A 20,816-nucleotide genomic window follows, 5' to 3' on the forward strand; every position below is an offset into this window, starting at 1 on the left:
GGACATGAAACACCTGTCGTTCAAAACAGTGTTTCTCATGGCTCTCGCTTCAGTGAAGCGCATAGGGGACTTGCAGGCGCTTTCAGTAAGTGCGTCGTGTATGGAGTTTGGGCCTAATGACTCGAAGGTCATTCTCAAACCTAAGCACGGGTATGTCCCGAAATCCCTCAATACACCGTTTAGGGCCCAGGTAATTTCCCTGTCCGCCCTTCCGGTTCTCAGTGAGGAGGAGGACGCGAGTCTCCTTTGCCCCGTCAGGGCATTGAGAGCTTATGTGTCACGCTCGTCTGTTTTCAGACAGACGGAGCAGCTTTTAGTTTTGTTTGGCGGGCGTTCCAAGGGACTCGCCGCCTCAAAACAGAGCCTATCCAGATGGATAGTGGATGCCATTGCGCTCGCTTACTCTGCAAAGGGCCTACAGTGCCCCTTGGGTGTCAGAGCGCACTCCACGAGAGGCGTGGCCTCTTCGTGGGCTTGGTCGAGCGGGGTTTCCCTGCAAGATATCTGTACGGCCGCGGGCTGGGCCTCGCCGTCTACATTTATAAAATACTATAACCTGGAGGTACCCGCCTTACAAGCTAAGCTTTTGGCGGTCTAAAATTCAGTGCTATCTGCCCCGCTGTGCGGCCCAGATGCTGAGTTTACTGCAGCCCCATGAGTGTTGACACACGTATGGCCACCCAGATCAGGCTGAAAGCTTTCACCCTGGCTGCGCGTTTTATTGTCATATGATAGCCCCGCTGGGTGCTTTTTTATAGGGAATGACGCTTCCAGCCTCTCTTCCTCCACTCTATGTGAGTTTATGGTGATTATGCACTACATGAGCCCTGGGCTTCGGCCCTTGGGACTTTGGTGTTGGATCCCTGTACGCACGGCGTGTTGCATTGTGTTCCCCTAGCGTAAAGCTATTACGCAGTACGAGAGATACTCTCGTAAGAGAACGTACTCGGTTACTAACGTAACCTCGGTTCTCTCTAGAGAGGGAACGAGTACTGCGTATCTTGCCGTGCTTGGAATACGCTCTGGTTCGCTTCAGCGATAAAAACCAGCTTGTACCAGCCTAACGAGCATATTTATAGGGTGAGACCACGCCCTTTCTGGCGGGACGTGACGATATGGGCGCGAATTGCCCCCATTGGTCATTACGTCACGCAGAGTCTCTCTCGATAGGCTGCTGCATTTGCCGCAAGAGCAACCAATAGGCGCGCGAGCTGTTTCGCCTATGTCTGCTTGCTGCTGCAAAGCGTTTTACATTAATAAAAAATTAAGGATAATTTTTGGCTTCAATATCTCGTGGAAAAGAGTGTTTCCCCTAGCGTAAAGCTATTACGCAGTACTCGTTCCCTCTCTAGAGAGAACCGAGGTTACGTTAGTAACCGAGTACGTTTTCAAATGTATCCGGATTAATGTGGACGTAGCCCTAGAGGGCCACTGCCCAGCAGAATTTACTTCCAACCCTAATGAAACACACCTGAACAAGCTAATCAAGGTTTTCAGAGTTACTAGAAAATTGCAGAGTTGAGTTTGATCACGGTCTGAACTAAACTCTGTAGGATAGTGGCTCTCCAGGGCCGGATTTGAGGATCCCTGCCTTAGGCTCTAAGTGCTTGAATATGGCCTGAAACTTACTGCACTTTTGCGTGAATGGGTCAACCTCAAACACATTTTTTCTGGACACACAAAGACCATTTTAGCTTGCATTGTATTGTGGCCATTTCACATTAAATCAGTCAAGCATGCTTGCCATCTTGGAGAGGCTCAAAGTTTTAACAGCTGGTGTATTATATGCATGGCTTCTTGGGTTATCTATTAATGGTTCTCATACTCTGGAATTAACCTAATGGTTAAGCTATGTGCATTTAAGGCGTCAGATTTGTTTGGCATTTTCTTATTTGATACAACTTCATCCTAGAAACTTATGATTGTCTGGGGGATTGGAGTGTATCAACATGCACTGTATCCTAAAGGCTTGAATTGTCATGGCTCCTCATGTCATTGTGTTGATGTTGCTTGATAAAGTGATATAGGCCTTGTTTACACCTGCTATTAAGATGCGTTTTGGTTGATCGGATCACAATTGAACAACGCTAAATACTGGTGTAAGCAGGGTCTAAAACAATTTGAGCTTGTTTTCGCACTCACCACGTTCGGCATGGTCTTGCGGCTATCAGAGCTGAAACAAAAGCTGCTGCTCTCCGTGTGTTTTTCCATCGTCTCTGGTCTCCGTCTCCTTGAATTTAGGCAATAATCCAAAAGCCAATGGATAAATCTTATTTGATCTACAAAAATACATCATCATTGCAGCACTCTGTTGCTTTCTTGTTAATTCTGTGGATTATGTACTTTCTCATTGTGGGCTTTGATGTTTTGGTGATATTTGCCTTTGGAATGAGTACAAAGCCGGCAGCCTGGAAGTGTGCCAGTTACAAAGTCTTTGGACATTTGACTAAATAAATGGGTGATAATGTAGGAACTGCTGCTACTTTTGATTAAGATTAAATTAAATGTCTCCATTATGTATCTTGTGTATAATCACATTCATTATAAACATGTTCATTCATGTCTTAATCTACAATGTGTAAAATCCATTGTGAACAAATTATCCTGGGTTAAACGTTAAAACTCTTTACAGGGAACTATAGAGAAATCATGCCTTCAGGCCCATCCAACCAAGAGAAAGACACCCCTGCCTGCCCCTTTGCTGGCAAGAAGACCACTGGCAGGAATGGTGTAGAGAACAAGTTGGTTTCGGATGATGTAGACAGACCCCAGCAGCCTAATAGAGAAACTGGGGCCGCTGACCTAAAATGGATTCGTCCTGACCTGCCAAGTAGATGTACCTGGAAACCGGGAATGTCTCATGAAAAGTCCCCTCACAAATACTTTCCCAGGTAATGATCACTCACTTTCAGAATCTAACCTAAAATTACAAGATTTCTAATTTAAAATCAAGTGACAGGAAAATGACACGTACTAAAAAAGCTGAGCCTAAACTAAACAAAACATTTCTGTTTACTTCTCAGGAATATCTCCTTATTAGGAAACTTATCTGCAAAATAAATGTGTTACATAAATGTGTCCACTGTAATGGACTTAGCAATATTCGATAAGCAATATATTTGTTACTTTATATATATATATATACACATTACAGAAAATGTGTGTGTGTGTGAGAGAGAGAGAGAGAGAGAGAGAGAGAGAGAGAGAGAGAGAGAGATCTTTATTATTCTGTATAGATATTTCAAGTAATATTGTTTTAGGTGTTAGAACAGTGTCCACACACTGAAGCAATTGCAGTCTCGTGCATGTATTCATAAGTACATGACTTGTTTTTATTTTTACCTGTTATTATTTTTATTTAGTGACAGTCTCATCCTGTATATTTTAACCAGATGTCAAAGAACTCACAACGGAAATTTGACAGCATACTCCTTTAAGATTTTTATGACAAAATGACCTTAATGTGAGTTTGTTTTTCTTCAAGTGACCTTGAGTGGTATTTGTTTTTTTTTTTTTTTTTTGGTTTTTTTTTTTTTTCACCATTGGAGGACAAAAGCTGTAGGCATTCTGCCCAACATCCTGGACAGGATTGGAGACACACCGCTGGTCCGCATAAACAAGATCTCTAAGACTTTTGGACTAAAGTGTGAACTTTGTAAGTGATGAATTCATATTTTTACTTTTGAAGTTGTAAATCAATTAATTCAAAGTCAATACCATTTAATCACAGAAGGAGTATTACAAATGAGAAACTTCAAAAACTTGGTATCCTTTAAAGACAAAATATTTGAAAGACAAGGGAGTATAGACATATACTTGTGTCCATTGAAGTAGTTTTCCCTCCTATGTGGATTTATTGTTACATAAAACTGTCATTAAGTTTTGTTTGTCTGCAGTGGCCAAGTGTGAGTTCTTTAATGCTGGTGGTAGTGTGAAGGACCGCATCAGTCTGCGTATGGTGGAGGATGCAGAAAGGGATGGCATTCTCAAACCTGGAGACACCATTATAGAGCCCACTTCTGGAAATACAGGTAATCCCACAGGGCATTTTATTATTTACAGACTGATGTTCTGTTTTGTCAAACATGGTTTTGATACTTCATCTTACCTTTTACATTCCTATTGAATTGCTCATTGTTACAGTACTGTATGTTCTTTTCAAAATCTTAAACAATATATGAGTATTGGCTTTCCTGTAGCTCAAACAGTAGAGCGTTGGCGCCTGCAACGCCAAGGTCATGGGTTTGATTCCCAGGGAAAGCAAGAACTGATAAGAAAAAGGCAAAAAAAAATCTGCCAAAAAAATGCATAAATGTAAATATGAGAATTTTTATTTTTCTTTAGTCATGGTGTCCATTGTAGTGGACATGGAAAAATATTGAATAAAAACAAAAAAAATTGGGGGGAAAAAAAAGAAAAATGTTCTTACAAAAAAAAAAAATCAGGTCTGAAGGTCTAACAAATTTGTGCATTCTATGCAGGTATTGGTCTTGCACTGGCTGCAGCAGTGAAGGGTTATCGCTGCATAATTGTTATGCCTGAGAAAATGAGCATGGAGAAGGTAAGATTTATCCCAATTAGTTTTCTTAGCCCACCAAGAATGTTACATTTTATGAAGTTAAACAAGAGTCTCATCATAGGTTGACGTGTTGAGAGCTTTGGGTGCTGAGATAGTCCGAACTCCCACCAGTGCGCGGTTTGACTCCCCGGAGTCCCATGTGGGTGTGGCTTGGCGCTTGAAGAATGAGATTCCTGACTCGCACATCCTGGATCAGTACCGCAATCCCAGCAACCCCCTGGCTCATTATGACACCACTGCTGAGGAGATTCTGGAGCAGTGTGATGGTAGTTATCGTGTATTTTCTCTCTCTGTCTTTGTTCTGCTTTTGATCTTCACAGCATAACTCTTGTCTGTTGTCACTTGGTCCGTTGGCAATCATGTTTGGACGGGGTCTGGTTCTCCTTGGTCTATTCCATCGCGTTCAGGGGGTGGGGGGTTTGTGGCCATGGGGAGGTTTCGCCGCTGGAAGTTGCACCGCCCTAAGGATGTACATGTACATGTAGTTAATTAATATTGCTCAGTATTTAAATGTAAAATTACACTGAAACAAGGGCACCTTAAAATAAAGTGTAACTGACATTTGTTCATCTTTGGAACATAAATTAAGAGACTTTTATGAAATCTGATAGTTTTCTGTCCCTACATTGAACGTCCATTCACCCAAAACTCTGATGGTTCAAAACGTTCATAAAGAGATCGTAAAAGAAATCCATATGAATCGAACGGTTTAACCCAAGTCTTCTGAAGTGACACAATCGCTTGATCAACAGATAGAGCACTCAAATTTGATAAATGGAAGCTCAACCGTACTTGCTCGCTTGCTCTTCAGAGGACTTGGACTGAACCACTTTATTTTACAATCTCTTTATGAATGTTTTGAACCATAGTTTGGGTGAATGGCTATCCAATGGAGGGGCGAATATCTCTCAGATTTCATTAAAAATACTTTAATTTGTGCTTCTACAATGAATGAAATGGTTGTGAGGTGAACTATTCCTTTAACTCTCTACTCGCCTTACCTGTGTCAACAGGAAAAGTAGATATGCTGGTGGCAGGAGCTGGCACAGGTGGCACCATTACTGGCGTTGCTCGCAAATTGAAGGAGAAATGCCCAAATGTTAAGGTAGAAACTGATTGTCCCTGAGACCTGATGCACAGCAATTCTTTGAAATTCACCTGTTTTGTAACAAAAAACAGAGTACTATTTTATTTTAAAATGCCAAGAAGCCAGAAAGAGAATAACTGGAAGAGTATACCACATCATAGGAATACCATTGAGTCTGCATAATAAATCATATAAATTGCAGCTTTAAAAGTCACTAAGGCATAAAGTAACAAGACAACACAGAATATGAGTCTTCACACGTCTGAAGTCTGTCTTTGTTTTGCTAGATTGTTGCAGTGGATCCAGAGGGCTCGATCCTCGCTGAGCCTGATGAGCTGAACCGGACAGATAAAACCCAGTATGAAGTGGAGGGCATCGGATATGACTTTATACCCACCGTTCTGGACAGATCTGTGAGTGACTGTACATAGGTGTTAGATTATGTAGACTGTTAAATTAGATTCAAATAAAAGTCTAATGTCCTTTAACAATTGAATGTGTCCATGATAGGGGTCTTCAACTGGTATCCTACCAGATCTTGACCATCAATAATTTTTATGCAGCCCTCCAATTTATTTTAGTTATTTTTCTGCACTGCCACATACATTAAAGCATTCTGTGTACAAAACCTAATGATGAAATCAACAGTGAGTGCATCATGATCCATATTTGGACTGTAGTGTGGCAAGGGTGTGGTTAGCTTGTGCCTGCTTATGTCACAGGGCACCACAACTTCCAATAGGAAAATTCAACTGCAGTAGCCACCGTTCAACCTGAAGAGGGCAGCACTCAGACGTTTTTACACCATATATTGTAGAATTAAAACACTTACAGATCATTAACTAAAAAAAGTTGGTTTAGGGTTTACCCTTTAATGAAATGTATTTTGAAAATATTTTGCATACCTTAACAGGTATGCAACATAAAACACCATATTTATTTTTATTCAGTTTGCACATTTTCGAGTTGTGAAAAAATAATCAAAACATTTATTTCTGGTTAAACCGTATACCTGAAAAGGTATATTTTTGCAATGTTATTGCACTACATGCATGTTCAACATGTTTGACCTCCAGTGTGAGGTAGTTATTTATTTTTATTCAGTTTGCACATTTTCGAGTTGTGAAAAAATAATCTAAAAATGTATTTCTGATTAAACCGTATACCTGAAAAGGTCACAGTTATGGTCACAGTTATGTGGTTTTGAAATATGTGGCAAAGCAAATAAAATGCAAAAACTATTACTTCTGAAAAAGATTTTTTTTTTTATTTATCTTCCCAGAAAAGTTATAATTTTGAAAATGTTGTGGAAAAGAAAATAAACAGAAAAAAACTGTTATTTAGCAAGAAAACTGACAATTTTTTTTTTATTTTTTTATGAGAAATAAAAGCCCAATGTGACATATATGTAACATTAAAAATTTATCATAAACGCCCAATGTGACATATATGTAACATTACAGATCTTTGACAAGGAGTGGTTGTATTTAAAAAACAACGCCAGAAACATGTTTTAAGTGGTCCATTTATATATGGTCTGTTTTATATGCCCCATAATTTTCCTATAAGTGGAAATTGGTCTGGCTTCTTATGGGTTAAATTAAAAAGTTGTATCTGTTAAAGACTGGCTGGAAAACGTCTCTGGTTACTGATGTAACCTATGTTCTCTGAATAGGGAACGAGACGCTGCGTAGCTTAAGACGCAGTGGGAACGCCCTCTGGGTGTGCCGATTGTCTGAAGCCCTTATAGAATCACGCCAATTCATTGGCTGATGGCGCGGGCGCCGCCCCGACGCTCTTGCGTCGTCATATTATATTAGCGCGGGCGGGCCATCTGCTTCTCAGATTTCTCTCCCGAAAAAGGAAGCTTGTCGGCAGCGCAAGGAGCTTGGCAGCGAACGCAGCGTCCCGTTCCCTATTCAGAGAACATAGGTTACATCAGTAACCAGAGACGTTCTCTTTCATAGGTTCACTCAACGCTGCGTAGCTTAAGACGCAGTGGGAACGAAATACCAAACTCGCCAAGCTAAGCGCTGCCGTAACTAGTACAATGACCAGATAACTCACACGACTGGTTCAAGCAGATAAAACTTGGGAACCTGGAGTCATGTCAAGATCCAAACGGTAGAATCTGACAAAAGTGTGCGGAGAGGACCAAGCCTGCCGCTACACAAATGTCTTCCAGGAGGGCACCTAGGAAGCCACGCCTCTGGTGGAATGTGCCCTGATGCTAAGAGGTGAAGGCAGACCGCGCACCTCATATGCCAGTGAAATAGCCTCTGTAACCCAGTGGGAAATTCTCTGCTTTGATGCGGCAAGCCCGCGGCGGCCAGCACCAAAACATACCAAGAGCTGGTTGGATTTTCTCCAACCGCCAGAGCGATCCACGTATAACTTCAATGCTCGGACAGGGCAGAGCAAATTAAGCTTCTTGTCCTCCTCAGAGACAAAAGAAGGAGGATGGAAAGAGTGAAGGTTAACCTGAGACCGGAATGCTGTGGACAATACTTTGGGCACATATCCCGGTTTCGGTCTCAGTCACCCTGACCAGACCAGGAGCGAAGTCTATACAAGTCTTGCTAACAGAAAGAGCTTGCAAATCCCCCACCCGCTTCAAAGAATCCAAGGCTAACAAAAGAGTAACCTTGAGAGTCAGAATGCGCTCTGGAGCTGACTCTAAGGGCTCAAAGGGAGCCTCCGTTAAGCCCTCCAGGACGACCGACAGGTCCCAAGAGGGAATTCCAGGGGAGCGTACTGGTTTCAGGTGCCTAACCCCACGCATAAATGCTGAGACTAACCTCAATTTACCTAGGGGGATCTCATCCGACTCTCTATAAGCGGCAATAGCAGCAACATACACTCTCAGAGTAGTAGCGGCCGCTCCAGAAACAAACTTCTCCTGTAGGAATTCCAGCACTGAACCGCAGCTGACTGGGTCCGTAGTGTGTGTCGAACACCACGACTCAAAAACCCTCCACTTGGAGGAATATAACCTTCTCGTGGAAGGGGCTCTCGCACTGGCAATGGTCTCCTGGACATCAGCGGGAAGACCAAAACTCAGAGCTAGCGGCCTCTGATGGGCCATATGCATAGCTTCCAAATTTCGGGGCGAGGATGACATATCCTGCCCTGAAGCTGGGACAGCAGATCCTCCATGACCGGAATCTCCCAAGGGGGGAGTTCCAGAAGAGGAACCAGCTCCGAGAACCACGGCTGGGACGGCCAGAATGGGGCTATAAGTAGGAGACGGGCTCCGCTCTCCCTCACTCTGGACAGAACTGCCTGGATCAACTTGACAGGCGGGAATGCATAAAGTTTCTACATCGGCCATAGGTGGGCAAATGCATCTATCCCCAATGGTGCTGGGGGGCTCAGGGAGAACCAAAGTGGGCATTGGGACGACTCCTGTGATGCAAAGAGGTCCACCTCTGCTTTTCCGAACACTTCCCAAATCAGGGCTACTGTTCGGCGGTTCAACATCCAGCTTCTGCCTCGACAGAAAATCTGCTGCGAGGTTCAGGATCCCAGGAACATGGACTGCCCTCAGTGAAAGGAACTTGCCCTGAGACCACAGGAGAAGGTGGCGCGCATGCCTGTCCAGGGTGCGCGACCGTGAACCCCCCTGCCGGTTTACATGAGACACTACCGCCATATTGTCTGTTCTGACAATGACATGGTGTCCTTCAAGAAAGGGGAGAAAGTGAAGAAGGGCCAGGGAAACAGCTCTCAGCTCCAAGCTGTTTATGTGCCAAGAGAGAGTCTCTCCAGTCCAGACCCCACATGCTGGCCTGCCCTCGAAAACCGCACCCCAGCCGGTCAGAGAGGCATCCGTCGTAACCATTTGGCGACGGAAAACTGCACCCATGCCGACCCCTTTCCGAAGGAAGAGAGGGTCCCGCCAAATTGAAAGGTCGCGGAAGCAACTGCGCGACACCTTCAACAGGCGAAGAGCCGGTCCTGTGGACCGGGCACCTGAGAGTTTCATCCACCACAGAAACGGTCTCATGTGGAGCAACCCTAGGGGAAGCACAGGGGATGCTGCGGCCATGAGACCCAGAAGCCTGCGGCAAGTGCCCACAGAAACACGATGGCCGAGCGTGAAGCGAGCCAAACATGTCAAAAGACTGGAAATCCGGGCAGGAGCCAAACGGGCCTGCATCAGAACGGAATCCAGGCGCACCCCTAAGAAAACTGTGCTTTGAGTTGGGGTAAGAACACTCTTCTCTGTGTTCAACCTCAGGCCGAGAGACTGAATGTGACGAAGGACAATGTCCCTGTGGTGAGTCACTAATTCCCTGGAGTGGGCTAAAAGGAGCCAATCGTCCAGATAGTTGAGTATACGGATGCCCTGGAGCCGCAACGGGGCCAGAGCAGCATCCATACCCTTTGTGAACGTTCTCGGCGTTAGAGCGAGACCAAAGGGAAGGACCCTGTACTGGTACGCCCTCTCTCCAAAGGCAAACCTGAGGAACCTCCTGTGTCGCCGTACGACCTGAATATGAAAATATGCATCCTTCAGGTCTACTGTCACGAACCAGTCCCCTGCTCGAATTTGAGATATAATAGCTTTCAGCGTCAACATCTTGAATTTCCCTTTGTAAAGGGAGAAATTAAGCCGGCGCAGGTCTAGTATTGGTCGCAGACCTCCGCCCTTTTTCGGGACCAAGAAGTAACGGCTGAAGAAGCCTTGCTCGACTTCCTTCTATTGCTCCCTTGAGGAGAAGGGACGGAATCTCCTGCTGTAGTACAGAAGCCTCTGAGGCGCTGTTGACTACATTTGGAAAGACTCCGTTGAAGCAAGGGGGCGGGCGACAGAACTGAAGTGTGTAGCCGAGCCGAACCGTGCGGAGGATCCAAGGCGATACCCCTGGCAGACGCCTCCATTCTTGAAAGAAATGAGATAGAGGAAGTGGAGTGTTGCAATGCGGCGGACATACCTGTGTTAGGGTGAGAGCACTTGACATCCTGACACGTAGTGGGAGGTACCACTGCCTGTTTGATCAAGATCATAGGGTCTGCCTGCTCCTGAGGAAAACCGAAAGTGTCTCCGAGGATGCGAGTGGCAGGTATCAAACGCGTCGGAGGCAAGGGGAGAAAGCTGAACGCGTCTCCGTCCTCCTGCGCCAGACGGTTTGAATGAGGTTGAGTAGTAACTGCACTTCGAAACACGCTGGGTGGCGAAAGTGACAGGTTTAGAGAAGGAGAGCAAGTGAGAGGTGGGCAGAAACGCTTCCGCGGTCTGTCCCAACCTCGTAAATCGGGGGAAGCTCTCCTTTTTCTGACCTGCGGGTCAGGAACGATTCGAGGAGGCTGGAGCGAAGAGTTTGTTAGACCGCTTCAGCTCCAGACGCTTATGAGGTTGCTGGTGGGGAAACGGGCGACCGCGGGCTCCCCAAACCGTAGCAGGTGGGGGATGAGCCGAGTCACTTCTCCTAGCAGCAAAATCCGGCCTATGAGACGAACGTTCTCTGGGTTGAGGTTAGAGAATAACCCTGGGCATAAACTGCCTGAGGGCAGCTGACTGGGATTTTGCGGCCCGAAACTTGTCAACCACAGTGTTGACCGCCTCCCCAAACAGTTCAGATTGAGAAACTGGGGCGTCCAAGAGGAAAACCTTCTCTTTGTCACGGATCTCCGTGAGATTGAGCCATAGGTGGCGCTCTGCAGCAATCGCCCCCGCCATAGAACGACCTATAGCGTGTGCGGTGTGCTTGGTGGCTCTTAAGGCCAGATCCGTGGCCTTACGAAGCTCTTTGACAGCTTTGTTAGACGCGTGGAAAAAGGCTGCTTCCAGGATCTGGAGATCTCGTGATGCAGATCACTGAAAAAGGGCAGCTTTCTCCGCTCAGGCCTAGAATTAGGGCCACTTAAAAATCTCTCGTCGAGTTTAGACGATTGTGACTCGCAGGGCTCGTCGGGCCAGTCGATAGAGAGCTTCTCTGTAGCGCGCGAAAGCACGTCGATAATCTCCGTGTAAGCCGCAGTAGGCCGCGCCTCTTGGCCGCTAGGCGGGAGACCGTCAGTAGCTAAAGCAGGCCCGAAATCCTCGGAGTCGGACGCTGTAGTGTAAATAATATCTTCCAGCCCGAAAGAAACCGTCTCGCGTGCTCTCGGGCTGGGGCATAAATAATCATGCGAAAACTCGACTGGCCGAACACCGCGTGCGTGCTCGGGAGAGGGAGGGAGAGAAAGGGCCTGGCCCGTCTGCTCGTACTCTATATCCTCGAGCTCTACATCCGAACCCCAGGTCGCGGATTCGCGGCCTCGGGAGCGCGACGGGGGGGAACGAATGACTCCTCAAAAACCGCGAGCCGAGAGCGGAGGGTTTTGAGAAGCAGGTTGTCACAAAACTTGCATTTAGACAAGCCTAAAACAGCCTCGCGCGCATGCGAAAAACCCATACATTTAACACACTTACTGTGAGGGTCGTTCGCAATAAAGCGAACGCATGGCGGCGGGCAACGACGAAACTCTATGGCACTTCACCGCAAGGAAAACTGAGTTCTACTATTCGCAGTCGCTGAAGTGCAGATGAAGAATGCTGATGATAAATCCGAATTATTTGGGCCAGAAAAACCGAGACCGAAGGGCTTAAGATGGCCACTTCGTGAAGGCAGAGAAATCTGAGGAGCAGATGGCGCGCGCGCTAGAGGTCTGCACGGGCTTTAAACTGAAGCCCGAACCCGGCCCGTACCCGCGATCATTTAACCCGACCCGACCCGACCCGACAATTACATTTACATATTAAGCCCGAACCCGACCCGAACCCGAGGTCCATTCTGTTTCTCACAGCAATACCATTTTTGCAATATGCTATGTTGTATTTAATGATTGCTTGACATATTAAACAAATACATGTAGGCGCAGCGGCCCTATCAGCAGGCAGCACAGCAGTAAGAGAAAAAACTTACCAAGTAATTTTTTGCTTTATCAGACTCATGGTTTGCTTGTTGTCGTCGGCTGTTTGTATTGTGACTGAAATAGCGCGCGAGAGCGGTAGCACATGCGCAAAACAGTTTTGTGATATAAATGATATGATAAAATAAAACAAATAATTAAAAATATTATATTCATATATCATTATATTTGAGAGAGAGAGCCTGTATGCACATATTGCACATCTGCGGACGTAGCCTATACTTTCTCTCTCGCGCGTGCCGGTCACCACAACACAGCAAGCAGGCAAAGCACACGGCACGCAAACTATATATAGCCTATTTCGTTTTTCTTAGTTAAACCCGAACCCGACCCGAACCCGAGGCTGTTCATTAACATTAACCCGAACCCGACCCGAAACCCGCACATTTTTCGGGACCCGTCGGGCTCGGGTCGGGTAGCAGACCTCTAGCGCGCGCGCTAATATAATATGACGACGCAAGAGCGTCGGGGCGGCACCCGCGCCATCAGCCAATGAATTGTCGTGATTCTATAAGGGCTTCAGACAATCGGCACACCCAGAGGGCATTCCCTCTGCGTCTTAAGCTACGCAGCGTTGAGTGAACCTATGAAAGAGAACAAGTATGGCTTCACACCCTCAACTAACAAGGAGCTTTTGTAAAAAATTTACTTTGAAAACTTTTCTTTACAAATTAGATGTCTATCCAACTGTCAATTTACAATAAAAATACATTAATAATAAATGAGTACTCTTCTTTATCTCTAAAGCTTTGTTTCAGTGAGTGCCTCTCGATGTAGCCAGTGCAATTGTCAGAGACATTTGTGCAGAGAATCAGTGGTGAAAGCAGGACCTTGAACTTGATGTTCAGGATGAGAATTCTGACTCACAGCTGTATAAACCAAATAGTCAGGATGTATACATATATGTACGTTCAGTGGTGCCTGACACTTTTTTTTTTTTTACAAACACTTGAAGCAGGGAAAACTATAGCAAATGTTTGGAAATAAAAAAGTTGGTAATGCTTTACAAAATTAGGCCCCGTTATTAAACGTTAGTTAATGTATTAACAAACGTTAACTAACAATGAGCATTTGTTACAGTATTTATTAATCTTTGTTAAAAGTTCATGTTTGCTCAGGTCCAATAAATAATATTAAGCAATTTATAACCCTGTAAAACCTTACATATTAAATAATAGTCAGATAATAATTAGTGCTGGGCCGTTATCGGCGTTAACGTGCTGCGTTAACGTGAGACTATTATCGGGCGATAAAAAAAATATCGCCGTTAATCAAAGTTGGGTTGGGATCATAAATAGCTTTTTCGAATATCGTTATATTTTCGCGCAATTCTAATGTGTACGCCGCGCCTACTGTCACAGATCGCGCGCAGTAGGGTATTTTCCTGTCAGGGACACAAGGTGTACTTTTACTTTGTTACGTTGGGCGACGTTCCTCTCGTTACTTTATTTTAATGCATTACGTTGTTAAATTAGTTTATTCCAAGCGCGCTGTATCCTTTGTATGGGCATGAGCGATGCTCATTTACAAATGAATCACTCTTTTGAGTCGATTCTGTTCAAAGACTTAATCAAACAAGTTGTCAGATGATCTGTCTAAATCGGTTCGCGAATCAGTTGATCTGTTCAGTTCCTCGCGCACTGAATCGTCTGAAGCGCTTTCAATTCACACTCGGAGTCGAAACAGGAAGATTTAAGAGCATCAAGAGCGTTGGATGAAGTGGCCGATCTACAGTCTAGTCTAGTGAATGCAAATCTGCAAATGCATCATATTTTTGCCAGCGATGACGATCTTTATTAGTTGAAAATCTTCGTAAGCTGTCTGTGAATGAATGATTCCACAGGACGATACATTCGATTTCATTTCATCATAGCTGCCAACTCTCACGCATTGGCCGTGAGACACCCGCATTTGATTGGTTTCACACGCTCACACGCCACACTCCCGATTTCTCACGCTGAAGTGTCAACCCGGGCGGTCAAATGCCTGGAAGATGAGTTTATCTATATATCTACCTGTTGAGCCACTCGTGATCGACTAGTTATACCGCAAATTCGTTAAAAATCTCCCGTTATCTAGAGCGAGCGTGCATGCGAGACAGAGATTGTGCTCCAAACCGCGTAGAGCGAGCGAGAGACCTTGCGCGAGCGAGACCACCCCCCCCCCCCCCCCCCCGTCAACAAATCTCACTCGTCTCGTCTCCCTCCCCCCCCCCCCGTCAACAAATCTCACGCCGAGCAAAACTCAAAAGTTGGCAGGTATGTTTCATTCAGGTAATACATTGTGTGTATTGCGCGTGTATTGCGCAGTGGCATAATCACACGAATAGTTTACATTGATTGAAACTAATTTGTTTAAAAATGAGGCTATTGCAGTAACAAGGCAGGTTCACATAAAATTCTTATGACATATGATGACATTATTTTTTGATCTAACGAGCATTGGCGATGCAAAAACGGACTGTCGTGCGTATTGTTTTTCTTCTTCTTCCAATTAGCCTACTATGTTAAAAAAAGGACGAAACCATGTTACTTGTTCAATTAATAAACAGTTTGTTTGATGACAAATCGCTAAAGATGAAATTGGCCTCCCTTTCTGTCATTGCGTTTTTTTTTAGTTTTTTTTTTTACGATATTCGACTTTTGCTCCTCGATTGTCGAATGGCATTTTTGGCAGAAATGCACATCCCTACGCGAGGCAAACTATTCTCAAAGACTTACTTTTAGTCATTATTTGGGTAGCACACATATTCTGAATGCCTTCGGGAGAATTCAAATGAACCATTTTAATCTAGATTAATCTAGATTAATTTCAATATTAATCTAGATTAAAAAAATTAATCTATGCCCACCTCTAATAATAATACATTTATGTATCAAATATGATATAGTAGGCTTTACTGTACGTTCACACCGCCGCCGACTTGAGCGTCAAAGAAGCTCTGGCCGCCCTGTCAAGGACGCTTGTCAAAAAGTACGGGGAAGCTTGTTGACGCTTTGGACGCTCTGACGTGTCAGGGAGAATAGAAGTGTCACAACATAAAATGTAATAAACAGGAAAAAAACTAGCAATACATTAAAGAAACCTTTTATAATGACAGCATTTTTATAACCGGTTTGGTCACATTTGGTCGGGGGAAAAAGAATAGAACTATTATTATTATTATTTGCGGTCAAATCGGTGTCACCGTGAGCAAATGAATTGCATTCCCGCTTTAAAACGAGCGATCGTAAATATTTCAAATAAAAGTTGCGCTCTCACGGTCCCTATAAGCAAACAACGTCATGTCAAAAATGATAGGAAACCCAGCAACGGCGATTATTGGCTTCTCTTCCATTTTTCTCGGAACTAATGTTTTGGTAGGAACGAAAGTTTACATCGTGTGTTTCTCCGGAATCAGCCAGCGCGAGGGACGTCTATATTCCGATTGGTTGCTGGCGTTTTGCCGCTGCTTGCCGCTGAACCGCGTCACATCTCATTACCATAAAGTTGAGCTTCTTTCAACTTTCTGATTGACGCTCAAGACGCTCAAAACGCCCAAAACGCGACGCCGATGGATTTGACGCTCCTTGCAGCTGAGAGAAGCCAGCTTCCATTGAAAATGAATGACTTCCGGCCGCTTTGGAAGCTCAAGTCGGCGGCGGTGTGAACGTACAGTTATGGGATAAAAAGTAAAAAAAATTAATAATAATAATTAAAAAAATGCTTATTTGATTAATTTATTTTTCCTATTCAAATGTTTATTAACACACATTATCAGGTATCACTTACCATATCAGGCACATTATCACATAGTTGCAGTAAAAGTGCTAAGATCAAATATTATTCAAATTATACTCCCCTGATGTCTTCATCTGGATAATCCAACGTCCTAAAGGAAAAGGACCCTGTTCTGTGATGTCCACATGTTTGTTGCAATAGTCCACTCAGTGGTTCCATTTGTTGCTATTTTGATATTTTACCAGTAGATGGCAGTAGAAGTATAGGGTTGGTTTACAGTGTCCTATTGGTGGGAACCAGTCATGTAATCATGCAGGACTACATTGAAACCCCTGTGTGTGTTTATTTCAGTTGGTTGACAAATGGTACAAATCCAAAGACGATGAATCGTTTGCCATGGCCCGAATGCTTGTAAGAGATGAAGGGCTGTTATGTGGTAAGAACATGATCTTTTATTAAATTTCACCTTTATAATGTCTGTGAATTTTTCAACATGTTAAATGTTTATGAGAATATTGAAGTAGGTATATGCTGCATTGTTTATCAGTATAATGCTCTGGCTCTGTTGTCAGGTGGTAGTTCAGGCACTGCCATGGCAGCTGCAGTAAAGTTTGCCAAAGAGCTGAAGGAGGGTCAGCGCTGTGTCGTGATTCTGCCAGACTCGATTCGAAATTACATGTAAGGAGGAGTCTTACTGAATAAAAGTAATCAGTTTCAGTTTGTTTTTCCAGGGAACACAAACTGATAAATTTGACCTTAAATGCGCTTTAAGTTTCTTTAGTTAAAAGCATCTGCCAAATGCATAAATGTGTGCATGTATGTATAAAATAAACTGTGTAAAAATACTCTAAAGGTCCAAGTTCTTGAGTGATAAGTGGATGTTCCAGAAGGGATTTCTGAGGGTGGAGGACATCATGGTGAATAAACCCTGGTGAGGAGAGGATCAAAACAGCAAACAGCAAAATATGTACAATTTATTATACAAAATATCAAACCATCAATTTGAATAGTGTGTAACATTTTAAACACAACTTACCATTGTCCTGTGAATACTTTTCAACTTTTAAGTTAAAATCTATCTCAGTTATGACCCATAACTGAGGTTTTATTTTGATGATATTTGAACATTTAGTTTAGAGAACACATTCATCTATTCATCTGTAATGTTATTTAAAAGGGTTTTGAACTAGGTGTTTGAAACCATAAAAAAACCATTTCACTCCACTCTTTTTAGTTATTGAGATATTGTGGATATGATAACTTCTCTTTGTGAAAGCTATGGCCATTTTCCCCTGTTTAAATATATACTTAATTTATGAACATTTATACAAAGTCTAGTTATTTAGAACCTGAGCAGCCTCTCATTTGTTTTTGGTCCTGTGTACATTCTTCATTTATCTTCATCTGTCATTCAATTTCTTCCAGGTGGTGGAATTTGAAATTGCAAAGTCTAAACCTCTGTGCTCCCCTTACTGTGCTGCCCACAGTCACATGCCAAAAAACTATCAAAATTTTGAAAGAAAAGGGCTTTGACCAGGCACCTGTCGTAGATGAAGCTGGGTGAGTGAAAATGCAACTAAGAACATTTTCATATTCAATTCAAAATAAAATGGTGACGACCTCACTTTGTCAATGTAAATGAAGCTGATTGAAAGTGTTTTACACTACATTTGAATGAGGACTGGAATACAGTTATGTTTGGCTTCCTCTCTGCAGGTTGATTCTGGGTATGGTGACCCTGGGAAACATGCTTGCTTCTGTGCTTGCAGGAAAGGTGAAGCCCTCTGATCCTGTCAGCAAAGTGCTCTACAAACAGTTCAAGCAGGTGAGTCTAGTGCAGGACTTTTAGAAAGGGTAGTTTTTGCTCACTCAATCCATCTGACATTACTTTACCATTTTGCCTGTTTTAGATTCGTCTAACTGACAACATGGGAAGGCTGTCCCGGATCTTGGAAACTGATCACTTTGCCCTGGTGGTCCATGAGCAGATTCAGTGTGAGTGTTTATTGTCATGGCCAGGCATATGAGTAATAATTCTTCATTGACTAGATAATGTGCTCTCATTTTTTACAAAACCACATTGCATGCAGTGTAACCCAGATGTCTGATTTACACTGCTTAAACTTTTAACTTTACATTAATCTTGTCAGGATTTGCTGACAGAACCCAAACGCAGAACAGCCAGGGAAACTCAGAAAGATCTTTGACAAATAAAAGGCAATACAAAAAACTGGGCAAAAATAATAAACCCAGACATCAGTGAACAAAAGGAAGAAGAAGAAAAAACAACAGCGAAAAATGTAAAACTCACAGGCTAGACTAGACTAGACCAGACGACGGCAACCAGAAGCACAATATGGAAACAAAACGAACCAGCACAGGACAGAAAACACAAGGGAAATAAATAAGGAGGGTAACGAGGGAGATCAGGTGGGGCAATTAAACCAATAATCAGGTAATAAAAAGGGCAGGGTTAAGACAATAGACAACGAAGCACATGGCACATAGAAACATACAAAACAAGAGAACACAAGATTGCCTGGCTAATGAAAACATAAACCATGTGCTCGACAAAAACACATGAGACAAGAGTGCACAGTGAGTGAATGAACACTAAACCCATGTGCATACAATAAGAGACAAAACATGGAGCATGAATGTCCAACCCTGGACACTGAACTGAAACCGAGCTAGACTGAAGTGCCGTGATCCAAACACCATACTTTGCACTTACAATAGAAACAAGCGGACGAAAGAGTGTGCGTAACTCGAAACCACCCCAAGGGGGTAATCCACCAGCCGGAAACTGAAGTCTCCCCGGGGGCCGCCATTGGCTAGCAAACCTTCACCTGCTGTTAGCATTCCATTGACTCCCATTCATTTTGGCGTCACTTTGACAGCGAATAACTTTACATCTGAGGCGTTTAAAGACTCCATTTGTCCATTGTTTATTTCTAAAGAAACACGACAATGTATAAAAGGCTCCATTACCTTGTATCTTACGTTATGGCCCCGTAGAAGCAGTTTTTGTAAAAATAGGCTAACGATTGCATCATAACACGCGACTCTGTACCACATACTCACACAAAGACAAGACGGTAGGAGCGTCAGAGCTCTGTCACCAAACCAAGAATAAACCAAAAAAATGTAGTGACAACCCTGACACTTCTTAGAGATCATATCATATATTCTGTAATTATTTATCCCCGAGGTCCACTTATAATGGCTTAGCGTGGTGCATAGTCGGCCTCTATAATTCAGAGTTTATGTGAAAGTGTGGTGATGGTGAAGGTGACAATGATATAATGATGATAATAATATTTACATAAACATACAATAACCCGTCTGTATAAATTCAAAGATTTAAACTCAACAGTCTAGCACATTCTTAATCAGTTGCTACCTAGGCTTATTACAGCCTGCTAATAACTGTCCCTGAGTACTGCATTGAACGGGGGCCTGTAACCAAGACAATACTAATTTAAATGAAATTCTTATCCTATATTCCTCAACATTGTTGCTTTAAATGACTGGTGAGATTAAATTTGATAAATGTTAAGCTTGCATCAGACATTTCGACAACCCATTATAATTGTGGATTTTTTTTTCATGCAAAAATACTTTTGTCTTTTTGCTTTGACCTAGAATTGTGAATGCAGCCAAAGGCATTTTTTTAAACCTTGAGGTTTTATCCTTCTGATCCCATATAGCCTTAGCACTGAGAGGATGATGAGAAGTTTTTTTTAATTGCTTCTCTGTTGTTGTTTTTTTTTGTCTCAGACCTGACGGATGGATCCTCCACTCTAAAGCAAATGGTGTTTGGAGTGGTGACCGCCATTGATCTCCTCAACTTTGTGACTGCTCGAGAGAAAAGAGAGAGATCTATGTCTGAATCAACAGATGAATACTGAAGGAATTTTAGCACTTCCTGCCTCAATCTGAATGCGATTTACTACAAAGAATCATACTTTAAAGGTATAGATGTCATATAGCTATTACATCTAAACTTGGGCATTAGGGTTGGGTGGCACTGCTTTTTACAATTATATTTCTTGTTTTCATAGCCAATAATTATGTACAAGTGTATAAATGTATGTAAACAAATTTACAGTGATGTTTAAAGGCATCAGAACAGGGTATACATTTTTTTTTTTTTGCCAATGGTTGGTAAATTAACTAAATTTACTGGCCATAAATAGTTTGTACTGACCATGGCTGTGTATTTTGCATTGTTGTTATTCAATTCAGTTGTTTAAATTACTATGACAATGGAATTGTTTTGCTTTGTTTTCCTTGCTGACAAAAAGTCATTGTCTGACTGTGTCCTTTGACTTGTCATGTTGCAGTTACTAATAAAAGTATTAGCCAACTGGGTAGTTTTATTTTTGTCCACCAAATCCAGTTTTTGTTTGCATTTGCTGCTTGCTTGGTGGTAATTTTGAGCCCTGCATCAGTTTTGTCAACTGTCTTGGCTCAAATGGTTGAACCAAATCGTTCCAAGGTTTTGGTGTA

General features: G+C 43.1%; 1 protein-coding gene across 1 annotated transcript in view; it reads left to right on the forward strand.

Annotated features, from left to right (window-relative positions):
* cbsa (cystathionine beta-synthase a) overlaps nucleotides 1-20,258 on the forward strand; it is a 29,643-nt gene extending 9,385 nt beyond the window's left edge. The window contains exons 2-15 of the mRNA XM_056254295.1: nucleotides 2,633-2,891; nucleotides 3,549-3,655; nucleotides 3,897-4,031; nucleotides 4,482-4,561; nucleotides 4,641-4,845; nucleotides 5,593-5,684; nucleotides 5,954-6,079; nucleotides 16,656-16,740; nucleotides 16,877-16,982; nucleotides 17,158-17,235; nucleotides 17,730-17,864; nucleotides 18,021-18,129; nucleotides 18,215-18,299; nucleotides 20,085-20,258. Coding sequence (XP_056110270.1) covers nucleotides 2,650-2,891; nucleotides 3,549-3,655; nucleotides 3,897-4,031; nucleotides 4,482-4,561; nucleotides 4,641-4,845; nucleotides 5,593-5,684; nucleotides 5,954-6,079; nucleotides 16,656-16,740; nucleotides 16,877-16,982; nucleotides 17,158-17,235; nucleotides 17,730-17,864; nucleotides 18,021-18,129; nucleotides 18,215-18,299; nucleotides 20,085-20,215 — 1,716 coding nt within the window. The 5' untranslated portion in view covers nucleotides 2,633-2,649 and the 3' untranslated portion in view covers nucleotides 20,216-20,258. The remainder of the gene's footprint in view (nucleotides 1-2,632; nucleotides 2,892-3,548; nucleotides 3,656-3,896; nucleotides 4,032-4,481; nucleotides 4,562-4,640; nucleotides 4,846-5,592; nucleotides 5,685-5,953; nucleotides 6,080-16,655; nucleotides 16,741-16,876; nucleotides 16,983-17,157; nucleotides 17,236-17,729; nucleotides 17,865-18,020; nucleotides 18,130-18,214; nucleotides 18,300-20,084) is intronic.
* Nucleotides 20,259-20,816: the final 558 nt, after the last annotated feature.

The sequence above is a fragment of the Rhinichthys klamathensis genome, unplaced genomic scaffold (genome assembly GCF_029890125.1).
Source record: "Rhinichthys klamathensis goyatoka isolate OS25496 unplaced genomic scaffold, OSU_Roscu_1.1 h1tg000111l_1, whole genome shotgun sequence".
NCBI lineage: Eukaryota > Metazoa > Chordata > Actinopteri > Cypriniformes > Leuciscidae > Rhinichthys > Rhinichthys klamathensis.